This window comes from Aulonocara sp. 'chitande type north' Nkhata Bay, linkage group LG18, assembly GCF_057382095.1.
Source record: "Aulonocara sp. 'chitande type north' Nkhata Bay isolate Kocher_YH1m ecotype deep benthic linkage group LG18, A_spYH_male_GT1.1, whole genome shotgun sequence".
NCBI lineage: Eukaryota > Metazoa > Chordata > Actinopteri > Cichliformes > Cichlidae > Aulonocara > Aulonocara sp. 'chitande type north' Nkhata Bay.
The window spans coordinates 1,109,223-1,131,291 of NC_141361.1; the positions used below are offsets into that span (position 1 = coordinate 1,109,223).

At 42.6% G+C, this 22,069-nt stretch overlaps 1 protein-coding gene across 3 annotated transcripts; it reads right to left on the minus strand.

The window, feature by feature from the left end:
• Window positions 1-11,221: 11,221 nt before the first annotated feature.
• Window positions 11,222-21,338, minus strand: LOC147307555 (uncharacterized). 3 transcript variants are annotated; one of them, XM_086271769.1, is made up of 4 exons: window positions 21,229-21,338; window positions 19,965-20,994; window positions 14,013-14,372; window positions 11,222-13,168 (listed from the first exon to the last, which is right to left on the minus strand). In XM_086271769.1, the coding sequence occupies exons 2-4, from the start codon at window positions 20,134-20,136 to the stop codon at window positions 12,105-12,107; spliced, it is 1,596 nt and encodes a 531-aa protein (XP_086127895.1). In that variant the 5' UTR covers window positions 20,137-20,994; window positions 21,229-21,338; the 3' UTR covers window positions 11,222-12,104. The 3 variants fall into 3 exon arrangements, with proteins under 3 accessions (XP_086127895.1, XP_086127896.1, XP_086127897.1); XM_086271770.1 differs by having other exon boundaries at window positions 21,100-21,309; XM_086271771.1 differs by having other exon boundaries at window positions 19,965-20,841; window positions 21,229-21,280.
• Window positions 21,339-22,069: the final 731 nt, after the last annotated feature.

A 22,069-nucleotide genomic window follows, 5' to 3' on the forward strand; every position in this document is an offset into this window, starting at 1 on the left:
AATCCACCAACTTAGTGTTGATGAAGACTAAACAGAGAGATCACAGCTTCTTTATACTTGCTGTAGCTCACAGTTACTCTACACTGCAGATATGACGCCTCTGTTCATCTCAGTGCTGCTGGCTGCTATGTGCCTCGGTATGAACACAACTCTGTTTCTTTGATATCAACATTGACGTGATTCTTTAACAGCACACTGATACTGTTTGTTGGTGTTTTACAGAATGCAGAGCACAAAAAGACAACGTGCTGCAAGCAAAAGGAGAAGAGACTGCTGCTGCAGGAGGCACAGTGACACTTCACTGTCAGTATAACACCAGCAGTTTATCAAATCATTATCTCTACTGGTACAAACAGGATGGAAACAACAGCCCCAAATTCATCCTGAGTCGCTTTAAAGTTGGTGAGGAGAAAAACGAGGCTGGAGACAGATTTTCATCCACACTGGATTCCAGCATCAGATCAGTTCCTCTGAAGATCCAGAAGCTTCAGCTGTCTGACTCTGCTGTGTACTACTGTGCTCTGCAGCCCACAGTGACAGGAAACAGCAAAACTCTGTACAAAAACCTTTGGAGCAAAGACAACAGAATACTCCACAACATCCACTAGAGGGAGCCACACACTGTTAAACCTCTGATTCTTGTGTCATTGGACTGATGACAAAGACAACAGAGAAATGAAGCAGTAAAGATCAGAGACAGAGACAGAGCTGCTGTGGAAGCACAAAACTATTTGATTGGCTCAGCGATTAAACTGGCCCCGCCCACTGAAGCTGAGCTCATCCAATGACATTATTTGTTGGTCATTGTGCTGCAGTGGAAGAACATTGTTCATGTGCTGTCTGTCTGGCTTTAATAACTCCAAAGACATGTTGCTGCACCTCTTTTTGCTTCTATCTCACATTATAGGTGAGTTTAAGAACAGGGATTAAAGTTTAGTTGAAGCTGCTGCATTAAGCAGATATACAGACTGCATTTCACTACTTTTCTTCTTTCTTTTTCCAGGACTAACAGCTGGAGACTCAATCACTCCTCAACAACCTGAAGTCACTGAAACAGAAGGAGAATCTGTCAAACTCACATGTAGCTATGAGACAAGTTACAGTGTTGCTGACCTTTATTGGTACAGACATGATTCTGACCTTCAGGCTCCTCAGTTTATACTCTGGAAAAGAGGAAAGGGGGGGACATATGAATATATTCCTGATAAACGTTATGACTCAGAAACATCTTCTACATCAACTAATCTGACCATAGCAGCCCTAACCCTGGCAGACACAGCTCTCTACTACTGTGCTCTAGAAACACAGTGATACAAAGTGTAGAAGAGGCTGTACAAAAACCTGAACACAGATATCTGACTACTCTTCAAAGAGGAGGGAAGTGGTATTCAAAGCACAGCTTCATATCAGATGGATTCTGCTAATTCCTGTTTTATCAGAGTCACTGTGGTTACAGCTGCTAATGAAACACTGTGGGAGGATTCACATGAGCAGCAAATCCACATCAACCACAAACCAACTGCAGGAACGTTCAGACACGATAAAAACTGTCAAACATCAAAAGCTGCTCATTTACACTATTTTATATTTAGTGGATGAGGACATGCAGAAATGCAGCAGAAGCAAAATAAACAGAGTAACAGAGTTTTATCTCTTTAAGGTAAAATCTCTCACATGAAGCTAAAAGTCCAACCAGGAAGACCATCTCATGCTTGTTCCATTTATTCTCTTTGAACTCATCACATCAGATGATGATGCTCTCCTTCATCATTGTCCTGCTCTGGTACTTTGTGATGTTCCCCCTCTGGCAGGTCCAGACTCTCCTCTGTGCTTCTGCTCTGAACAACATTTCAGAGTGCCTGGCCTTCTTGAGGTCTCTGAGCAGGATCCTGGACGCTGCATCATCTGGTAACTCTATTGTGCTTCTGAGGACTTTATGTGTCCGAGTGACACAATGGTGGTTTCTGTTTTACTGGACTTGTGTGCTAACCACAGTATAGGTTATGCTTGACTCTGTAATTGCATCATCAGGTCTGCAGCAGTGTGTTCTGGACACTCTGGTGAAGAGAGGAGCTGAGCTGTCATCTGATCACCATCTGGGGGTGAGTTGAGTCAGGTGGTGGGGGAGAATGCTGGACAGGCCTGGCGTATCAAAGTGGTTCAGGTGATCTTCAACTCCCACCTCCAGCAGAGCTTTGGCAGCAGTCTGAGTGAGGCTGGGGACTCATTGCTGATGGGGCTGTGCAGAGCTTTGGCTGCAAGCTGGTTGGTGCTTGTAGTGTTGCTAACCTCCTAACCAGATCTCATTAACTCCTCGTGTTTTGGGGAATGAAAGGTCCAGCTGAAACATCCACTCTTTGTCAGATTGTTGTCTTCATTCTGGTGGTAATTCAGCTTTAATTTATGACTTATGAGTTTGTGCTTGTAGCTTCTGTTACCTCACCATGTTCTCTTGTGTCTGCTCATAGCTCTGTGGACTTGAGTTACCTGAAACCTGAAGGATTCTCTCATTGTCTGCTGTTTGGAAAGGACTGACTTGTAACAGAGCTGGAAAACTCACCTGCCCATCCACTCTCCACCCACTCAGCCTTCTGAAGCCTTCACTTACCTCCCTGACACAGAAACTCTAAAAGTGAAACACAAGAAAGGACTCTAATAAATACTATATAAGCAATTCTGACTGCACTGATACTCAGCAGTCGTTCTCTCGGGCAGTTCTGTGGTGTCTCCCTGCTCTGTCCCTCTGCAGGAAACCTACTTACCTGCCCCCCTGTCTTTGAACCTTCTCAAAATAAAAGCATGTAAAGCTTTAGCCTCATGTGGGCTGCGTTAGAGTCGATGCATTCCTGTAATCATGACACTGAGAGGTTGCTCCAGGGATTTAAATCATGTATTAATCCAGACCCTCCCAAAGTGTGAGGCCCGCCCCCTGGGGGGGGGCGCACATAGCCATTGCAGGGGGGGGCGGTATGAAAAAGGGGGGGGGGAACAAAACGCTTGGACACTGCTAGCAGGGGGCGCCCACAGAAACGCAAAGCCGGAGATGAAGCATCGCTGAATATGTTTCTAAACCAACTTCATTCAAAGACTAGAAAATATGGTGAAGCAAATCTTCCCTTTGGTTTCACCTGCACAGGTGCCGAGGTAGGTCTCCCTGCAGGATTAGTTTCCCTGCATCGAGAGCAGCGCTGGGCTCTCCAAATCACAGACAGGATCCCACAGCTGTTTATGTTTTTAAACCCATTTTGCATTTTTTGAAAAATGTATTGATGCAATGTTGAATATTATTACACAGGAAAAACCAACTACATGTAAAATAATGACACCGTGACGCCTCTGCCTTTGTAAATGGAGGGACAGTAACTGCTGTAAAACCTGCAGACAGTCAGATTAACAGCATTTTGTCTCTATCATTCTGCTATTCATCTCATGTAAACAATAACGTGGCCACAGCGTGACGTGGAAAAAGGCACATACCTTTAAAAAAAAAAAATCTCAGTTTTCGGTGATTCGAAACGCCGTTTACGTGGACGAAACAGATGCGTTTTCAAAAATAGGACGCAGTAGGTGCGGACGTAGCGTAACAGAGTTAGTAGTTTATTTTATTACTGCCTGTAATTTATTGCAGATTACTTGTATTTGCTTAATTGTTTACTAAATGTTTGAGGTGTGAAAGAAACCGCAATGGAGCAAAATATGGGCGTGTGTGGTTGGAGGATGTGTTTGTACGTGTGCGCGCGAGAAGGGGTGGGGGGGGGCGCGAACATTTTTCTTGTAAAACAGAGGGGGGCCCAGTAAAAACAGTTTGGGAACCACTGTATTTATCGTAGTGGAGAGAAATTAATATGAATATTTCCTGTGTGAAGATGATGGTGTGATATCAGGGCTGCCACATGAAGGGGCAACGTGAACAAGTTTATGAATACCTCAGAAAAAAAGCTTCAATGAGTATAAATGATCTTCTGATATTAACAATATCCTGGAACACCAACAGAGCAAACCCACAGAGATGCTCCACTGGAGGGCGACATCATCCAGTAGGCAGGGCTCTCCTTCTGCACTGTGTTCAACCATTGTGTCAATAATAAGTGCTGCTGTGAAGAGAACAATTCTCAGACTGAATGTTGAACATCAGCTAGTTTCTCCTGTTGATTTAAACCTTGTTGTACAGATGGAACATTGGCTGTGGATTATTCTTGCTGCTCTTTTCTTTGGTGAGATACAAACATCAACATGTTTCCTCTGCTTAAATAAATGTGTGAGTCTGATTAATGGTGAGTTTTTAATCATGTTTATTGATCCATCTCTTCCTCTGCATGTTCTGTTCTTCCTCAGAGTGTAAAGGAGAAGACAAAGTGATCCAGGAACAAGGAGATGTCATTGCTGCTGAAGGAGACACAGTTACACTTGGATGTCAGTATGAGAGCAGTGTAACAAATAATTATCTCTTCTGGTACAAACAGGATGGAAACAACAGCCCCAAATTCATTCTGAGTCGTGTTAGTGGGGATGATGGAAACACAGCAGACGAGTTCAAGGAGAGATTTTCATCCACACTGGATTCCAGCATCAGATCAGTTCCTCTGAAGATCCAGAAGCTTCAGCTGTCTGACTCTGCTGTGTACTACTGTGCTCTGCAGCCCACAGTGACAGGAAACAGCAAAACTCTGTACAAAAACCTTTGGAGCAAAGACAACAGAATACTCCACAACATCCACTAGAGGGAGCCACACACTGTTAAACCTCTGATTCTTGTGTCATTGGACTGATGACAAAGACAACAGAGAAATGAAGCAGTAAAGATCAGAGACAGAGACAGAGCTGCTGTGGAAGCACAAAACCGTTTGATTGGCTGAGCTATTAAACTGGCCCCGCCCACTGAACCTGTGCTCATCCAATGACATTATTTGTTGGTCATTGTGCTGCAGTGGAAGAACATTGTTCATGTGCTGTCTGTCTGGCTTTAATAACTCCAAAGACATGTTGCTGCACCTCTTTTTGCTTCTATCTCACATTATAGGTGAGTTTAAGAACAGGGATTAAAGTTTAGTTGAAGCTGCTGCATTAAGCAGATATACAGACTGCATTTCACTACTTTTCTTCTTTCTTTTTCCAGGACTAACAGCTGGAGACTCAATCACTCCTCAACAACCTGAAGTCACTAAAACAGAAGGAGAATCTGTCAAACTCACATGTAGCTATGAGACAAGTTATACACATCCAGAGCTTTATTGGTACAAACATCATTCTGACCTTCAACCTCCTCAGTTTATACTCTGGAAAGGAGCCAAAGACTACAGTGGTTATGAATATATTCCTGATAAACGTTATAACTCAGAAACATCAGATCGATCAACTAATCTGACCATAGCAGCCCTAACCCTGGCAGACACAGCTCTCTACTACTGTGCTCTACAAACACAGTGATACAAAGTGTAGAAGAGGCTGTACAAAAACCTGAACACAGATATCTGACTACTCTTCAAAGAGGAGGGAAGTGGTATTCAAAGCACAGCTTCATATCAGATGGATTCTGCTAATTCCTGTTTTATCAGAGTCACTGTGGTTACAGCTGCTAATGAAACACTGTGGGAGGATTCACATGAGCAGCAAATCCACATCAACCACAAACCAACTGCAGGAACGTTCAGACATGAAGTTTTCTGTTTCTTTAAAATAAGCTTCAGTTTCTCACTGATTGAACTAAAACTGAATTATCTGGATGTTCTTTCACTCTATTTTTTTTTTTTTTTTTTTTTTTTTTTTTTTTTGCCTGTCCCATTTGGTTCTTTAGCCGTCAGAATTGTTGTCTGAAGACCAACAAGGATACCCAATGGATTTACTTTGCCAAATGGATCTTCGTGGCATTGCCGTATTGGTCCATGTGGTCGATCTTTGTTTTTATTATTTATTATATTTTATTTTCAGATGTTACAGACGGGACAGACATGAGTGAGGGATAGGAAAGGGAGAAAGAAAGAGGAAGGAAAGGAAAAACAGAAGGGGAGAGGGACAGTGAGAAAGGGGGGGAGAAAAAAAATAAGAATCTCCTGGATCACCTGTTGAGAGAAGAATAGAAAACAAGCAAAAAAACAAAAAAAAAACAAAGCAACATACTAAACACAACACCATCGCATTAATCTAGCTAAGTGTAAACAGCAGTAAATACTAAATATTCAATGTTGTTGTGCAGTACGCAGGACAGATGTGCTTCGAAGTAGTAGCCAAGAAAGGTGTAATTTAAGTCTACGAGCAGTGAACACCCGTGTGCATACCTGTGTGGATCAGCGCGCTTGTATTCCAAAGGTTTCTCCATGTAACGATCTGCTAGGGAGTGTGGGGGGGCCACAGCCCCGTCCTCCAGGGTATGAAGCAGGTATGGAGGAGATCAAAACTCCAGACATCCAGAGGCCCCCAGAACACAAGAGACCATAGAAGACCAACAGAGGGGCAGTCCCAGATGAGGGCTCACTCAGCTGCCGCGGAGCAGAAGCCAGGGGGAGTTGCAGTGACGCGCCCGTGAGCTCCGCCGGCAGCCAGCTGTGCCTGAGTGACCGAGCCCCAGGCCGAGAGGCCGGGGGCACCCCACCTCTGAAGTGGCCCGAGCGAGCCCCAGGTTCCAGGCCCCGATAAGCGGCCGCCAAGGAGTGAGCCGGTGTGTACCTGGACGCCCACCCCCAGACACAAAGAACCACCAACGCACCGACACCTGAGGGAGTCCGCCACCGGCAGGGGAAGTGGTGGAGGGGTGGAGATAGGCCTCCAAACCTTGGAGGGCCTGAGGTGTCCCCAGAGAGGTGGTGTCTGATACCCAACCTGACATATAGACACAAACATACAGGCACACACAGATACAAACATCTATTCCCACCCTCATGCTCTCATATGCACTCACTCCACACTCAACCAACGTGGAGACAGACATAAAGAGACGCTGTACACACGATCACACTCCCCAAGCGTACTCTACAAACCGGGTCTAGGTACCCTTGCCCCTGGAGGGGGGAACTGCACCCAGACCCAGGTGGTGTTACCCTTTTCCCTGCGGTGGGGAGAGGCAGACCGCCCCGACTCCGTAGCAGCAGGGAGGCCCCACACTCCAGACCGCAGTCGGACGGCCAACTCCTCCTCCTAGCCCTCCCGCTCCAGCAGGCCGCAGAGAATGGGGGTGGGAGAAGACTCCAAACCTCCCTCCACCCGCTCATTGTAGTGTTGATGCATGTGTGTTCTAAGGTGCAATTAAAACCCAGGAGGGCTTGGATGTTCTTTCACTCTAAAACATTAGTATTTTGCTGCAGGGCGACTTGCATGTGACAAATAAAGGCTTTCTTGAATCTTGAGAAACAGGTGCAGCAAGGTATAATACACAAATATATGAGTGGAGTCTTATGTCCTGACAGGTGTGCTCTCCCGTCACAGAAAGAAGAGTTTCTGTACAGAGGAGAGTAGGAATCATTTCCTGATTTTCTTCTTTATGTCAGTGAGGTTGAATCAGCCTGAGGGAGAAGGAGTTCTGCTGCCTCTAAGGTTGAGTGGATCAGGTGTGATGGGTTGTCCATGATGGAGAGCAGTTCAGTAACCGCTGACCCTCACTGACTTAAATACATCCAAATTCTGACCAATCATGTTTCCAGCCTTGTGAAGGTTGTTGATCCTGATGTATCGCTGGCACTGCTGCTGCCCTGAGCTTCCTCTTGTACAGCATCACTGTTGGTCCTTCAGCCCAGTCTGTCATTCAGGTGAAAACCCAGGTACCTGCAGCTATCCACTGTTTCTGCTTCTTCACACATGATGCTGATGGGTCTATTTGCAGTTTTTATCCTCCAAAAATCAACCACCATCTCTTTTGTCTTGTTGACAAGGCAGAGCATCTTATAGTGAAGGATGATGATACCTTAATGGTGACTCTTACTTATGGGGAAAGTGACAGTGAAACAGAGCTGACATGATTTATTCCGGACAGCTCCACAAAGTTCTCCACCAGCTCCCTGTACTCCGACTCCTGCCCATACTAAACACACCCAACTGCAGAGTCACTAAGACTTCTGCAAGTGGCACGTTTCACTGTTGTACTGGAAATCTGAGGTGTACACGGTAAACAGGAATGGAGATAGGACCATGCCTTATGGTGCCCCAGTATTACTGATCACCCCAGACAAAGAGCCGCTCAGCCATACAAACTGAGGCATCTCTGACAGATAATCAGCAATCCAGGAGACAGTAGAAGTGGTAACACCCATTCTGAGCAGCTTCTCACTCAGCAGAAGTTGTTTTATTGAATCAAAGCCACTCAAAAACAAAAGGATTCTCACAGTTCCACCAGTACCATCCAGGTGAGAGTCAGCATGCTGCAATAGGCAGAAAACACCATGACTCAATTCAATTTTATTTATACAATGCCAAATCATAACAACAGTTGAGTGTCGCATGAATCCAAACTGGAAGCTGGTCCACAGAAGAGGGGCCTGAAAACTGAAGGCTCTGCCTCCCATTCTACTTTTAAATACTCTAGGAACAACAAGTAGGCCTGCAGAGCGAGAGCAAAGTGCTCTAATAGGGTGATATGGTACTACAAGGTCATTAAGATAAGATGGGGCCTGATTATTTAAGACCTTGTATGTAAGGAGCAGGACTTTTTCCCCGTCTGCAAGTCTAAATATCTTTAGTCAAGATACTAACCCCATGGTGCTCTCCAATGCATCCATCTGTGTGTGAATGTTAGATAGAAAGATCATAGAAGTGCTTGTGTGATTGAGGCAAGCTATACCAGTCCATTTATCTAGAAGAGACACCAGTACAAGATAAATCTGCTCTCTCTTTCTAGTCCCTGTCAGGACTCTTGCTGCAGCATTTTTGGATTAACTGAAGGCTTTTTAGGGAGTTTTTAGGACTTCCTGATAATAATGAATTACAGTCGTCCAGCCTGGAAGTAATAAATGCATGAACTAGTTTTTCAGCGTCACTCTGAGACAGGATGTCTAACGAGCTTGGAAAGAAAAGAGTCTGCTTGAAGACGTTTCACCTCTCATCCGAGAAGCTTCTTCAGTTAAACTAACTGAAGAAGCTTCTCAAGCAACTTAAAGAAGTCCAGACACTTTTCTTTCCAAGCTCCTTAGACTACGATGACCTGGATGACTGAGAACCTTCACAGACATCTGAGACGGGATATTTCTAATTTTAGAGATGTTGCACAAATGAAAAGAAGCAGTCCTACATGTTTGTTTAATACAAAGATCCAACCATGCAAAATATGATTTTTTTTTTGCCATTTTTTAAGAGGTCTTGAACTTTTGATCATGATTGTGTGTGCATTGAAGGGCATATACTGGTAAAACATTACTCCAAGGTTCTTCACAGTGTTACTGGAGGCCAAGGTAATGCCATCCAGAGTAAGAAACTGGCTAGATACCATATTTCTTAGATTTTCAGGGCTGAGTACAATAATCTCAGTTTGATCTGAATTAAGAAGCATAAAATTAGATATCATCCAGGTATCTTATGTTTTTAAGACATTCCTTCAAATTGATTGGTGTGTGTTATCTGGCTTTATGGATATATAAAGTTGGGTTTTGTCTATATAGCAATGAACATGTATATTATGTCTTCTAATGATGCTGCCTAAGGGAAGCATGTATGGTGTAAATAGAATTGGTCGTAGCACTGAACCCTGTGGAACTCCATAATTAACCTCAGTGTGTGAAGAAGACTCTCCATTTACATGTACAAAATTGAGTCTATTAGATAGATATGATACAAACCACTGCAGCACAGTACCTGTAATACCTACAGCATGTTCTAATCGCTCTAATCCGATTGTTAAGTGATGACGTGATGAATCCTACTTCCGGGTCTAAAGTAGTCTGCGTTTAATATGGCTTTTGTGTTGTTAACATGTTTAATGTTTTGTATTTTCTTCTATTTGATCTCAAAAAGCTCCTAAAACAGTCAGTGATCACTGTTGACCTCCCTCGGCTTTTATTACCGCTAATCATTTATTTAAGCTCAGTTTTTAAAACCTTAGGATGTAACTACAGCCCAGCCCATGCAGCAGTATATGAATGACTAACCTCGTATTGTGGATGGATTATCTCAGTTGTTCTCCTGGCTGAAGTTTGGTCCTTTTACAGCATCCTGCCATGCGATTACATTTGTTCCTGACCACCGAGAACACTCACGTTAACTTTTATCGAGTGGAAAAAAAGTTAGCTTGTTTATATTATGCTAACATAGCTGTGTCGCTAGCGGTCACATAGCACATCATTATATACCAGCTAGCCCAACTTCAGTAACCCTACAAACATCACTAATGTTTAGTTTTCTGTCTTCATTTATGCTGGAAGTGATAGCAGAGCTGTACGTTTTAATTTGTTTCCAAAACCCCGCAGTCAGGACATGCTATATTGTATTTAGATAGAAGCTAGCGAGCTAACTCCCTGCTAACTTCTAACTCCGTTAAATGTCATAAATTCCGTTTTCATGGATGCCTGGATGTTAAACTCAATTGTTACACCTGGTAGAGCAGAACGCTGATCATTTTATTAAAGATGAAAGACTTGGGGCTCGGTCACTCAGGCACAGCTGGGGGCCGGCGGAGCTCACGGGCGCGTCACTGCAACTCCCCCTGACTTCTGCTCCGCGGCTGCTGAGTGAGCCCTCATCTGGGACTCTCCTCAGCTCTTACTGGAACAGTGGCGCGGCTGCCCCTCTGTTGGTCTTCCATGGTCTCTTGTGTTCTGGGGGCCTCTGGATGTCTGGAGTTTTGATCTCCTCCATACCTGCTTCATACCCTGGAGGACGGGGCTGTGGCCCCCCCACACTCCCTAGCAGATCATTACATGGAGAAACCTTTGGAATGCAAGCATGCTGATCCACACAGGTATGCACACATGGGTATTCACAGACGCGGACTAAAGCTTTCTTGGCTGCTGCCTCAAAGCACACTGTGCGCTGTCTATCTTGCGTGCTGCACAATATCGTTTATTATTTAGTAAATATTGATATCTATGACTAGCTAGTTTATTGTGATGGTGCTTTGTTTTCTCTATTATTATGTTACTCTTTGTTGTTTGCTGTCTCCTCTGTTTGTTTTTTTTGTTTGTTTTTTTTTTTTTTTCCTCTCCATACAGGTGACCCAGGAGTTCTTTTTTTTTTTTCTCTCTCTTCCCCCCCCTTCTCACCGTCTCTTCTCCCCTTTGGTTTTCTTTCTTTCTCTCCCCCTCTTTCTCTCATTCATTCCCCCTGTCCTATTTATTAAAAAAAAAAAAAAAGACAAAGGATGAACTGAAGCTCTGCCATCACGTAATGTCGCATACTGCTGTTTCTGATGTCATTTAAAATAAAAAAAAAAAAATAAAAAAACAAAGATGAAAGACTTTTGACAGTTTTTCAACTCTCAGTAATGCCATAGTGATCGTTTGATATATGGACCTGTAGCGGAGTTTAGGCCCAGACACGGCTAGTGACGTCAGACTGAACAACCGGATAGGATATTATGGTCGACAGTATCGAACGCTGCACTGAGGTCTAGCAGGACAAGCACAGAGATGAGTCCACTGTCAGAGGCCATAAGAAGATCATTTGTAACCTTCACTAAAGCCGTTTCTGTGCTGTGATGAGCTCTGAAACCTGACTGAAACTCTTCAAATAAACCTCTGCAGATGAGCTGTTAGCTTTTTTATAACTACTCTTTCAAGAATTTTTGACCACAACCACAACAGGCTGGTAAGCAAACTGAACAGAGTCGAGAACATGTTTCACCTGCAAGATAAGTCAGGTAAGCCAAGCTTCTGGTGGGGTTGGAGAGCAGAAGAAAATTAATTGATGCGCACACAAAAAAAATAGCTCCTATATATTATTTTATATAATTTTCACACAATATAAACTTTTAATTCCACAAAACAGAAATTGTCAGCTATCAAATATGCGGCAAGTAAAAGAAAAACAAAATAATCCAAAAAGCAAAAATCTGAACTTCAACAATGTTACGTCTGAAAGTTCAGGAAAAGGTTAAACCTATCTCACATGTAACAAACCAACACATTTTCAAGTGGTTTTTTTTTTTTTTCAAGCTTGGCTTCCATGATAATATTTTTTCTGTACAAAGACTACAATTTCTGGCCCGTGTGAGTTTTCATGTGGCGCAACAAATGACTACTAGATATGAACATCTTCCCACAAGTTTTACAATGATACGGCCTCTCGCCTGTGTGAGTTCTTATATGCACCAATAAATGACTACTACATCTGAACATTTTCCCGCATGTTTTACAAGTATAAGGTTTCTCACCTGTGTGAGTTCTCATGTGCTTCAATAATGAACTATTACATGCAAACATTTTCCCACAGCTGTTACACAGATAAGGTTTCTCACCTGTATGAGTTCTCGTGTGCTTTAACAAATAATTTCTAGATGCAAACATTTTACCACATGTTTTACAATGATAAGGTTTCTCGCCTGTGTGAGTCCTCATGTGGATAGATAAAGAACTGCTACAGGCAAACATTTTCAAACAAGTTTTACAAGGATATGGTTTCTCACCTGTGTGAATTCGCCTGTGCTTCAGTGAATCGCTACTGTATGCAAACATTTTTCCACATGTTTTACAAGAATATGGTTTCTCACCTGTGTGAATTCTCATGTGGTAAGTCAAAGCACCCCTCTGAGTAAAACCTTTCCCACAAGTTTTGCAAAAATACGGTTTCTCACCTGTGTGAACTGTGTAATGTCTTTTCATTTCATAATTCTGCTTAAAAACTTTTCCACAAATCTCACATTCTAAAGACTTTTTACATTTGTCAGAGTTACACTGATTCTTCGACGTAGGGGAATCTACTGCATGGTTGTGACTTTTGGTTCTATTTGTATTTGACCCTGAATCTACATCCATGCTTCCTTCCTGATTTTGGCTCTCAGCAACAGCAGAGCTATGAGAGAGGAGATGATTGCCGTTTGATTCTGGTTCATTTTGCTCACTTTCCTCATAAACAGCAGTCACCATAGAGGTATCAGTCTCCTCCTGACTGCTGCACAGTTCCTCCTGTTCCTCTTTAATCTGTGGAGGTTCTGGTTCCTCCTGCTCCACACTGGAGCTCCTCTCCTGGTTCCAGAGCTGCTGCTCAGGGAGAACCTCCTCCTCCTCCTCTTTAAAGACAGGCTGCTGTGGGACATCTGGAGGGACGAAAGGAGAAAACAAAAAGGAAAGTGGTGTGGTAGAAAATCATCTCAGTAAATATACTAGCAAAATAATTTTCTACAACATGAACATGTTGTTCAGAAATACACAAAAAGCTTCCATTTCTGGTCAATGATCACTGATGTCAGTCTAGTCTTTATTCCAACCTTCCCAAATTTTTTTTTCTCTCTCTTTTTTTTTTTTTTAAATAGGAAAAGAAGTGATAATAATTTTTAAAGAACTATCAATTAGATGTATTTTGGGCAATTTCCATTGTAAATATTCAGGGGAAAAGAGAAAGGTAGAGTGGAGCTGAGCTGTGATGTCATCGAGTACAACACTGTTTCAATCATAAAATAACCACAGTGAGTCCTCGAGTACTTGAAAGTCTGGACTAATTGGTGAACTTGTAAAGAATGAACTAAGAAATACACAAGTATGAACCTGACTCACATAGCATTAAGAAAAGACCATTTACAGTATGGAGAGGGAGGGAGGGGTGAGACATTAGTAGACCAGTGAGGGGCTGTGATTCAGAAAGAACTGATGTACCATCCTGAAGAAATGATTACAACAGAAAATCGTATTTGGATGAGCAAGGAGCAGAGATGGAAATTTTGGATCACACTCTCAGGCCCCCTCCTGTATCTGAACAGTGTCTCAGCTGCTCAGATACATGAATGCCTGGCTTTCACTTAGGGAGCAGTTGGAGAATAAATGCAGCGCAGCGCAGTCCTGTCCTCTGTTTGCTCTTTGTTAGCTCACATCTCCAAAAAGTCCTCACAATCAGAAACGTCCCGCAGAGCTGTGATCAGGATCCTCCCTCAGAGGGACACTCACCTGTCCTGTGCAGCTTGATTTGGGGTTTCCAGGTGATATCCAGCAGTCTGCGCTGACGGTCGATCTCTTCCTCGTACTGGACAGATTCATTCATATCTGCTAATATTTCTTTAGATTTGGACGGAATAAATGTATCAGGATCCTGAGAGAGGAGCTGCTTCCTGTGTGGTTCTGGTTCACTGTGCTCTCCTTCCTCAGCAGCAGTCACCATGAAGGTATCCGTCTCCTCCTTCAGTCCCAGCTGCTCTCCCTCCTGACTGCTGCACAGTTCCTCCTGTTCCTCTTTAATCTGTGGAGCTTCTGGTTCCTCCTGGTCCACACTGGAGCTCCTCTTCTTACAGACATAATGCTGTGGGAGTTCTGGAGAAAGACAGGGACACATGCCAAAAGAAAGTGATGACGATAAACTCTGGACTCTTACTGCATTTAAAATTGTGGAATGATTGTGTCTGAGGCAGGTCCTTAGTTAAAGTTTGAGCTCTAGAACATAAAGTCTTAGCTTCAGCTCTTTGTAGACTGACTAAATTGTAGCTCTGTTGAGTTGTCTGGAATGTAAATGGCCTGTATTTGTATAGCGCTTTACACATTCAGTCATTCACCCATTCTCACACACCTACCTAAATAACCTCCTCTCTGAGACTGATTGAAGATGATGTCATTATTGGTCGATAGCATGTCAAAATGCTTCCTAACTGCTGATATTTATTCGTTTTGGTGGCTCCATAATGTGCTAACAGTCTCCGTGCACGCTCATGATGATCCTCAGAATCACTTAGATCCCGTTCATGCATAAAACTAATTCCCAGGTCTTTTCATCAGCTCGAATCACATAACGAGGCAGTCGCACATTTCAGAGAAACGGGGCCTCGTTTATCTTTGGTCATGTGATATTAACAGACCTCGACACTGGTTTCATTTGGACACGCCCCTTTTAATCAACACAGGCCTCAGTGCCAGACATATCATCACCACTTGCGTGGTTTGTTCTGGGGAAGGAGCTTAAGCTTTGTAAGCCTGAGTTTTGCTCCTGAAGAGGAGCTCAAGGTGGAGCGCAAGAGTAAAGGCTGGACAGTAGCCCAACAGCCACAGGGCTAGCCTGTGGGATTTTGTTTAGTTGATTTATTCATTCATTTAAGTTTCCTTTGTTTTTTTTTTTTGTTTTTTTTTTACAGTTCTTAATTTGTTTGTACAAGTTTGTTTTTGGTCGTTCATGCCACCGGCCTGTGCGGCCATCACTGTGGGTTTTTGTAAGGAAATTGCACGTCAGGTGAAGAGAATGCCTGCCTCCACCTGTGCTTACTCCACCACACCTGCAGCCCCCTTACGAGCTAACAGAGTCAACAAGGCAGTATTTATGATTTTTATAATCAGCACAGTGTGTTGCCAAGGAGACGATAGTGACACTGACATGCATTTGAAATTCATCAACATCTTTATCTTTCGTATACTTACAATAATAATAATAATAATAATAATAAAGTATTTTCCTCTATTCTAAAGAGTTTTATTGCTGCTAGTTAAAGACACTGAAATATAGTCATTCATGGTGCTTTTATTATTCTCTCATAATAAGACTTGAAAATGATCATAGATGAACCCGAGAACACGTTTAATCAGAAAACATGCTGATTTTCATTTTTTATAAATGGTTGAATATGTGCTGATTGCAGCAGAGAACAGGGAAAATCTTGTGATTTCTATGATGTAATAATTTCAGATTTCGACAGATATTAAACTTGAAAATGATCCTTGATTCACCCGAGGACGACTTGAACAAGAATGTAGGGTTATCATTGATAACAGGTTGGTTGTTATATTCTTAGAAATGCATAATTGTGCCGGTGTGTATTTTGTATTTCCCTTTTAGTTTTGGTAAAACAAAAACGTTATCACGTGTTAAATCTTGTGGAATTTGATGATCAAAAATTGCCACTGAATTATATTACACACTGCAACAAAAGGAACGGCGACGTACTAACAGATCATCCCAACAGGAAGAGGAAACAACCTTTTGGAATACAGATTGTGAACTTTCGAGCTGCATGTAAATGCATCATCAAATGCAGCCGCATATTGAACAGCACATAACCATGTAAAATTACTTACACGTAGACTACATCATGTGTTCATCCATCGATCAGAGTGTGTTGGAGCCATTTGTTCTTTATTTTTATTATATTTTGAAATTTGTTAAAGTTTGTTGTTAGTTTACTTATATTTTGGGGTTTATTTACAAGTTTATTTGTAGGTTAATATTTATAAAATAAATGGTGGAGAGTCCCAGATATATATCTCTCCACCATTTGACATTAGAACTGAAGAAGCTTCTCGGATGAGAGGTGAAACGTCTTCAAGCAACTTAAAGAAGTCCAGACGCTTTTCTTTGCAAGCTCCTTTGACTACGATGACCTGAATGACTGAGAACCTTCACAGACAGTCAAACCAGATGTTTCCCCGTTATGTCGATATCAGCTAGTCAAGTACACACCTACACAGCATGAAAAAAAGTCCATGAAAAAAGCCACACAAAAATGAATGATTGCTGGTAAGGGTTTCTATACATTAGTATTTACGAAGGGTATGTTGTCAGCCGCAGCTTTAAAGTTTCAAGTTCCACCAAGCAAAGAAAAAAGGGAAGTAATTTTGCCACTAATGTCACTTCAGTTCCAGGAGTCAAAACTCAATCCACTGGAAGCAGAACAAATCCCACCGTTTGTTTTGTTCACACAGCAATCATTTACTAGAGAATTGCAAGCAGTTCAAAGCTAAAATGCATCGGGATGAGTTGACTTTTATCAAGGAAAGGGGAATTTGTTTTTGTTGTTTGAAAGTTGGTCACACAAGCAAAGACTGTAGGAGTCGTTTGGATTGCAACGTGTGTCACCAGGGGTTCTTCATATAGAGCGGAGAGTTCCATGTGCATCCTCAGGTCATGAAGTTGATGCATTTTCTTTTCTATTTTTCCAGTTCAAGTTAAGAGCCAAAAGAGCAATAAAACTGTGCAAACCTTTGCATTTTTGGATCCTGGAAGTTCAGGTACATTCTGTACAGAAACTCTGGCAAAAAGACTGAATCTAAAAGGTAAAAAGACCAATATCCTTTTGAGAACAATGAGTCAAAATAGGATTGTTGGTGCACAAGTTCTGTCTGGTCTGGAAGTGTCTGGTATGGAAGCAAATGATTTCATGGCGTTGCCAGATGTTTTGACTCAAGAGACTATGCCAGTTTCTACGGTAAATATTCCCCAGTAAGGCGACATCGATCAGTGGCCTCATCTTAAACCTGTTAAACTTCACAACATTGATGCAGACGTGGAGCTACTGATAGGCACTGATGCTTCCAACGTTTGAGAGCCATGGAAGGTGATAAACAGTGTGGAGGGTGGACCTTATGCTGTAAAAACCAAAGTTGGCTGGGTCACAAATGGTCCCCTGCGCACTGGAAGTAACAGCGGAAATAAAAACTGCACTGCTGTAACAGCCAATAGGATTTCTGTTGAGCGTCTTGAAGAAATGTTGATTAAACAGTACAATCATGATTTTAATGAAAGCTCCTCAGAGGAGCAGACTGAAGTCCAGAGAGGATCTGTGTTTCATGGATATTGTTAGTAGCTCAATAAAACGTATTGGAAATCATTATCACATGGATTTGCCTTTCAGGAGAGAAGGTCCCAGCTTGCCAAATAACCTCTGTGTCGTGGAGCAGCGTCTCCAGAGTCTCAGACGGAGATTTGAAAAGGATGCTCGTTATAAAGATGAATGCACTGAATGTGTAAACAACATGCTTGAACAAGGATATGCCGAGCTTGTGCCTGCAGAGGAGTTGCACAAAGATGATGGAAAGGTGTGGTACATCCCTCATCACGGAGTGTATCATCCCACAAAGGGCAAGTTAAGAGTTGTATTGGACTGTGGAACAACTTACAAAGGAGCATCATTGAACAGTCAGCTTCTACAGGGACCTGATCTCACAAACTCGCTGGTTGGAGTTCTGATCAGATTTAGACAAGAGGTTGTTGCATTAATGGCGGACATTGATTCCATGTTTCACCAAGTTCACGTCTCAGAAAAACACGTCAACTTTCTCCGTTTCCTGTGGTGGCAACATGGCGACACTACAAGGTTGGCACAGGAATACAGGATGAAGGTGCATTTGTTTGGAGCAGTATCTTCGCCAAGCTGTGCAAATTATGCTCTACAGAGAACTGCAGATGATAATGCACAACAGTTTCCAGCTGAAGTGGTTGATACAGTCAAAAGAAACTTTTATGTGGATGATTGTTTGAAATCTGTTGCTTCAGAAGAGGAGGCAGTGCACATGGTGAAGAGGCTGACAGATATCTGCGCTAAAGGAGGATTTAAGCTTTCAAAATGGATCAGCAACAGTCGCACAGTGCTCATGTCCATCCCAGAGGAAAGAAGAGCAAAGGAAATTAAGGCTCTGGATTTGGACACAGATCAGCTTCCAGTTGAGAGAGCACTGGGTTTACAGTGGTGCATAGAAACAGACAAGTTCCAGTTCAGAACCTCCCTGCAGGACCGTCCAACAACAAGAAGGGGCATTTTGTCTGTGGTCAGCTCACTGTATGAACCTTTGGGAATCTTGTCTCCCTTCAGTTTGCCAGCTAAACTGTTGCTACAAGAGCTTTGCTGACAAAATTGGAAGTGGGATGAAGTTATTCCCCACTCTCTTTCCCAGCGGTGGCGTGATTGGCTGGAGGATCTCCAGCTGGTTCCAAAGTTCAAAGTGGAACGTTGCATTAAACCAAGTTGCTTTGGAAGACCAGATAAGGCACAACTTCATCATTTTTCTGATGCAAGTCAAGATGGTTATGGAACGGTGTCATATTTAAAGTTGGAAAAGAAAAACCTCAGATGTTGCTTTTATCCTGGGAGAAGCTAGAGTTGCTCCTCTCAAGCAAACTACAATTCCCAGGCTGGAAGTGACGGCTGCAGTTCTTGCAGTTCGAGTGAATATGCTTCTGCAAAAGGAGCTGCAGGTAAGGTTGGAAGAATCAGTTTTTCGGACTGATAGTACAACAGTACTGAAATACATCTCCAATGAAACCTGAAGATTTAATACTTTTGTTGCAAACAGAATTGCTGTCAATCGAGAAGCAACAGATGTGAATCAGTGGAGATACGTTTCTTCTAAGGAGAATCCTGCAGATGACGCTTCCAGAGGCATGAGAGCTGGGGATTTCCTCAAATGTAGGAGATGAATTAAAGGGACAGAATTTCTCTATAAGTCAGAAAAGGAATGGCCTAAACTGGATGTGGAGTACAGTGCAACTTCTGCAGATGACCCAGAGGTCAAAAAGGACCTGACAATGAATGTCGTTGTGAAGGAATTACAAAATCCTACCAACTATCTTATCCATTACTTCTCGTCTTGGGCAAAACTTAAAATCTCTGTAGCCTGGCTTTTAAAGCTGAAAGAGGCCTTGGTGCTGCTGGCGCAGGTTTGAATAAGATTGATCTGGAAAGTCAGAAAGAAGTGGAGATAAGAATGGAAAGGTTTAAGACCACTTTGAAGAAAGGAAATATGACTCCAGAATATGTAGCAAAGACAGAACGAGCTATTATTCAATATGCACAACAACAGATATTTAAAACTGAAATGGCTTTAATCAGCAATGGCCTGAAAGGAGTCTCCAAGGGAAGTAGTCTCTACAAACTTGATCCAGTGTTGGATGCAGGAATCCTCTGAGGGGGTGGCCGAATGACTAAAGCAGCCACGACTATGGACGTAAGCATCCTGCAATTTTGACAAAGGATATGCATGAGTCACTGATTTTACGCCATATCGATCAAAGGTTGGGACTCGCAGGAAGAGCGACATGCTGTCAAAACTGAGACAAAAATACTGGATACTAAATGCAAATTCTGCTGCCAGGACAATCATTTCTCGTTGGTCAAACAAAAGGAATTGCCACTACAGAGGGACACTCACCTGTCCTGTGCAGCTTGATTTGGGGTTTCCAGGTGATATCCAGCAGTCTGCGCTGACGGTCGATCTCTTCCTCGTACTGGACGATCGTTTTTTCAAACTCCAAGAATATTTGTTCAGCAGCAGCAGTTAGTCGCTCGTTGATGAACTCTCTCAGATACTGAACTGAAGGCATCGTTGCTGCCGCAGCTCACACACTCAGCTCACACACTCAGCTCACACAACAACATAACTGACCTCCAGCTCAGTCACACAGACAGCTAACACTACTTCCGCTTTTTCCTTGTTCACTTCCGTCTAGTGTCGCACAGTAAAGTTCCGCCAGAACAGCACATAAGATCTATCGTACAGTTTTAGTTTGGATATTATTTCTGCTCCCGTATGAACAGATTCATCTGTAAATAAAGTTCACGTCCAAATAAAAGTCAAATAATCAGATATTTGTGATGCAGCTCATCAGAGTTACAGCTGTAAATGTCCATCAGCTTAAATACATTAAACAGCCAATCATATAGCCGCAGACATTTAAAACTCCACCCTGTGGATCACCAACATTAATATTGTTCTTCGGACTCTGAATCTTTTAATGTTGTAATTGTAACCGAGGACAAGGGAAGAGTAAACGGGGCACAGAAATAAAATGATAATTTATTTATTACATTAGTTAAACATACAAAGTCCCAGTTATTTCCAGACAGGACTTACAACATCCTGCTGATATCCCAGCTGCACATGAGACTTACCACACAAATGGTGTGCAAATTACACAACGCTGCAAACCGTTACACCCCGTTTAGCAACACTGCAACCGATTCACCTGCGGCACGCACTGCAAACAATTCGGGTCTCAGCACAGCTGGGAAGCAGCGCTATGCATGGCCTGTAATATAAAGGGAAGTGACACAAACAAATAAAAAAAACTAAGGAGGTTAGTCCGCCCTTACACAACTCACTGCCAATCAATAACCGTCTTTACAGCTGGACGGACTAACCAAAACAATCAAAAGAACGAAGGACAGCAGAGACAGCACAGCTGAAAAACACAAACAACATTATCGATTAAAATATTACCCAATAAAATATCAATATTATGAAACCATTCAAAGTCAAAGCTAAAACAAACACTCAATATGCCTACAATATTGATCAGTCTCCCTGCGCGCAGTCGATCTGGGGCTTGATCAATTCTTCCATTAAAAAAGTCCAACGACACATTAAAAATCGGCACCTACAATATGATCCAAACAAAATGGCAAAAGTCTCTTACCGGTAGTAGAACCACTCGCACCCGAGTGAATTAATCGCCTCTGGGTTTTTTCCACAGAAGAGCGCTGACTTCACCCCACACACCCACTACCCTTTCACAGCTCTTCAGCCAATCACCTGGCAGAGAGCAACAACCTGCAGGTTGAACTGTAGATGATGAATCTGAGAAACATAATTGTTTGATTCCTTTCGCAGAGAGTGGATCGCTCTAACTCTGACACTCTCAGCCTCTCTGGGACGATCTTTTTATCCACACGTTAATAAAGCAGCTCATTAATGTCACGTGTTCAGCCTCTTCTTCCTTTGAATCACACTTTTCCAGTCTATTGTTGCCCCACCCTCACTTAAAAAACACGATGGGACAATAAGTAATGAAACAAGCTCAGATTTGTCAGATAATGAATAAATATTATCTTCATAATATTTTACATAGATGTAGGCTTGAAGGTGCTCACAAATCCTTGTAAAGCTAGTTTCAGCTGCTCTCTTAACCACAGGAGTTTTGTCACAGTAGGTTTGCTTAGTCCAATTTTTACATTTGATGCTCTTCCTGATGCAAAATCAGTATCGTCCTTTAGAGAAAGCTGCTCTCTCTTGTGACTGCTGCAGAGTTCCTCCTGGACTGCAGGGACAAAAGGAGATCAGAAGAAAACTGACATAAATTTAAAAAAATGCATCTGTGCAAATATTTTGTTTCAACTACAAATAAGCTTGCTTCAGCCCGGTCATGAGACCGAGTAGACGTGCAGGACACATCAAAGAGTGAGAGTTAAGAGTCAACAGCAGCGCCTGTTACTGGAATAATGATCAAAATCTTTGATCATTCAAAGCCAAAAAGAGTC

Excerpts from the sequence above, each read along its gene's own strand:
- LOC147307555 (XM_086271769.1), bottom strand. The coding sequence starts at position 20,136 with ATGCCTTCAGTTCAGTATCTGAGAGAGTTCATCAACGAGCGACTAACT. Across the intron at positions 14,373-19,964 it reads AATCAAGCTGCACAGGACAG|AACTCCCACAGCATTATGTC; the intron begins GTGAGTGTCCCT and ends GTCTTTCTCCAG. Across the intron at positions 13,169-14,012 it reads AATCAAGCTGCACAGGACAG|ATGTCCCACAGCAGCCTGTC; the intron begins GTGAGTGTCCCT and ends TCGTCCCTCCAG.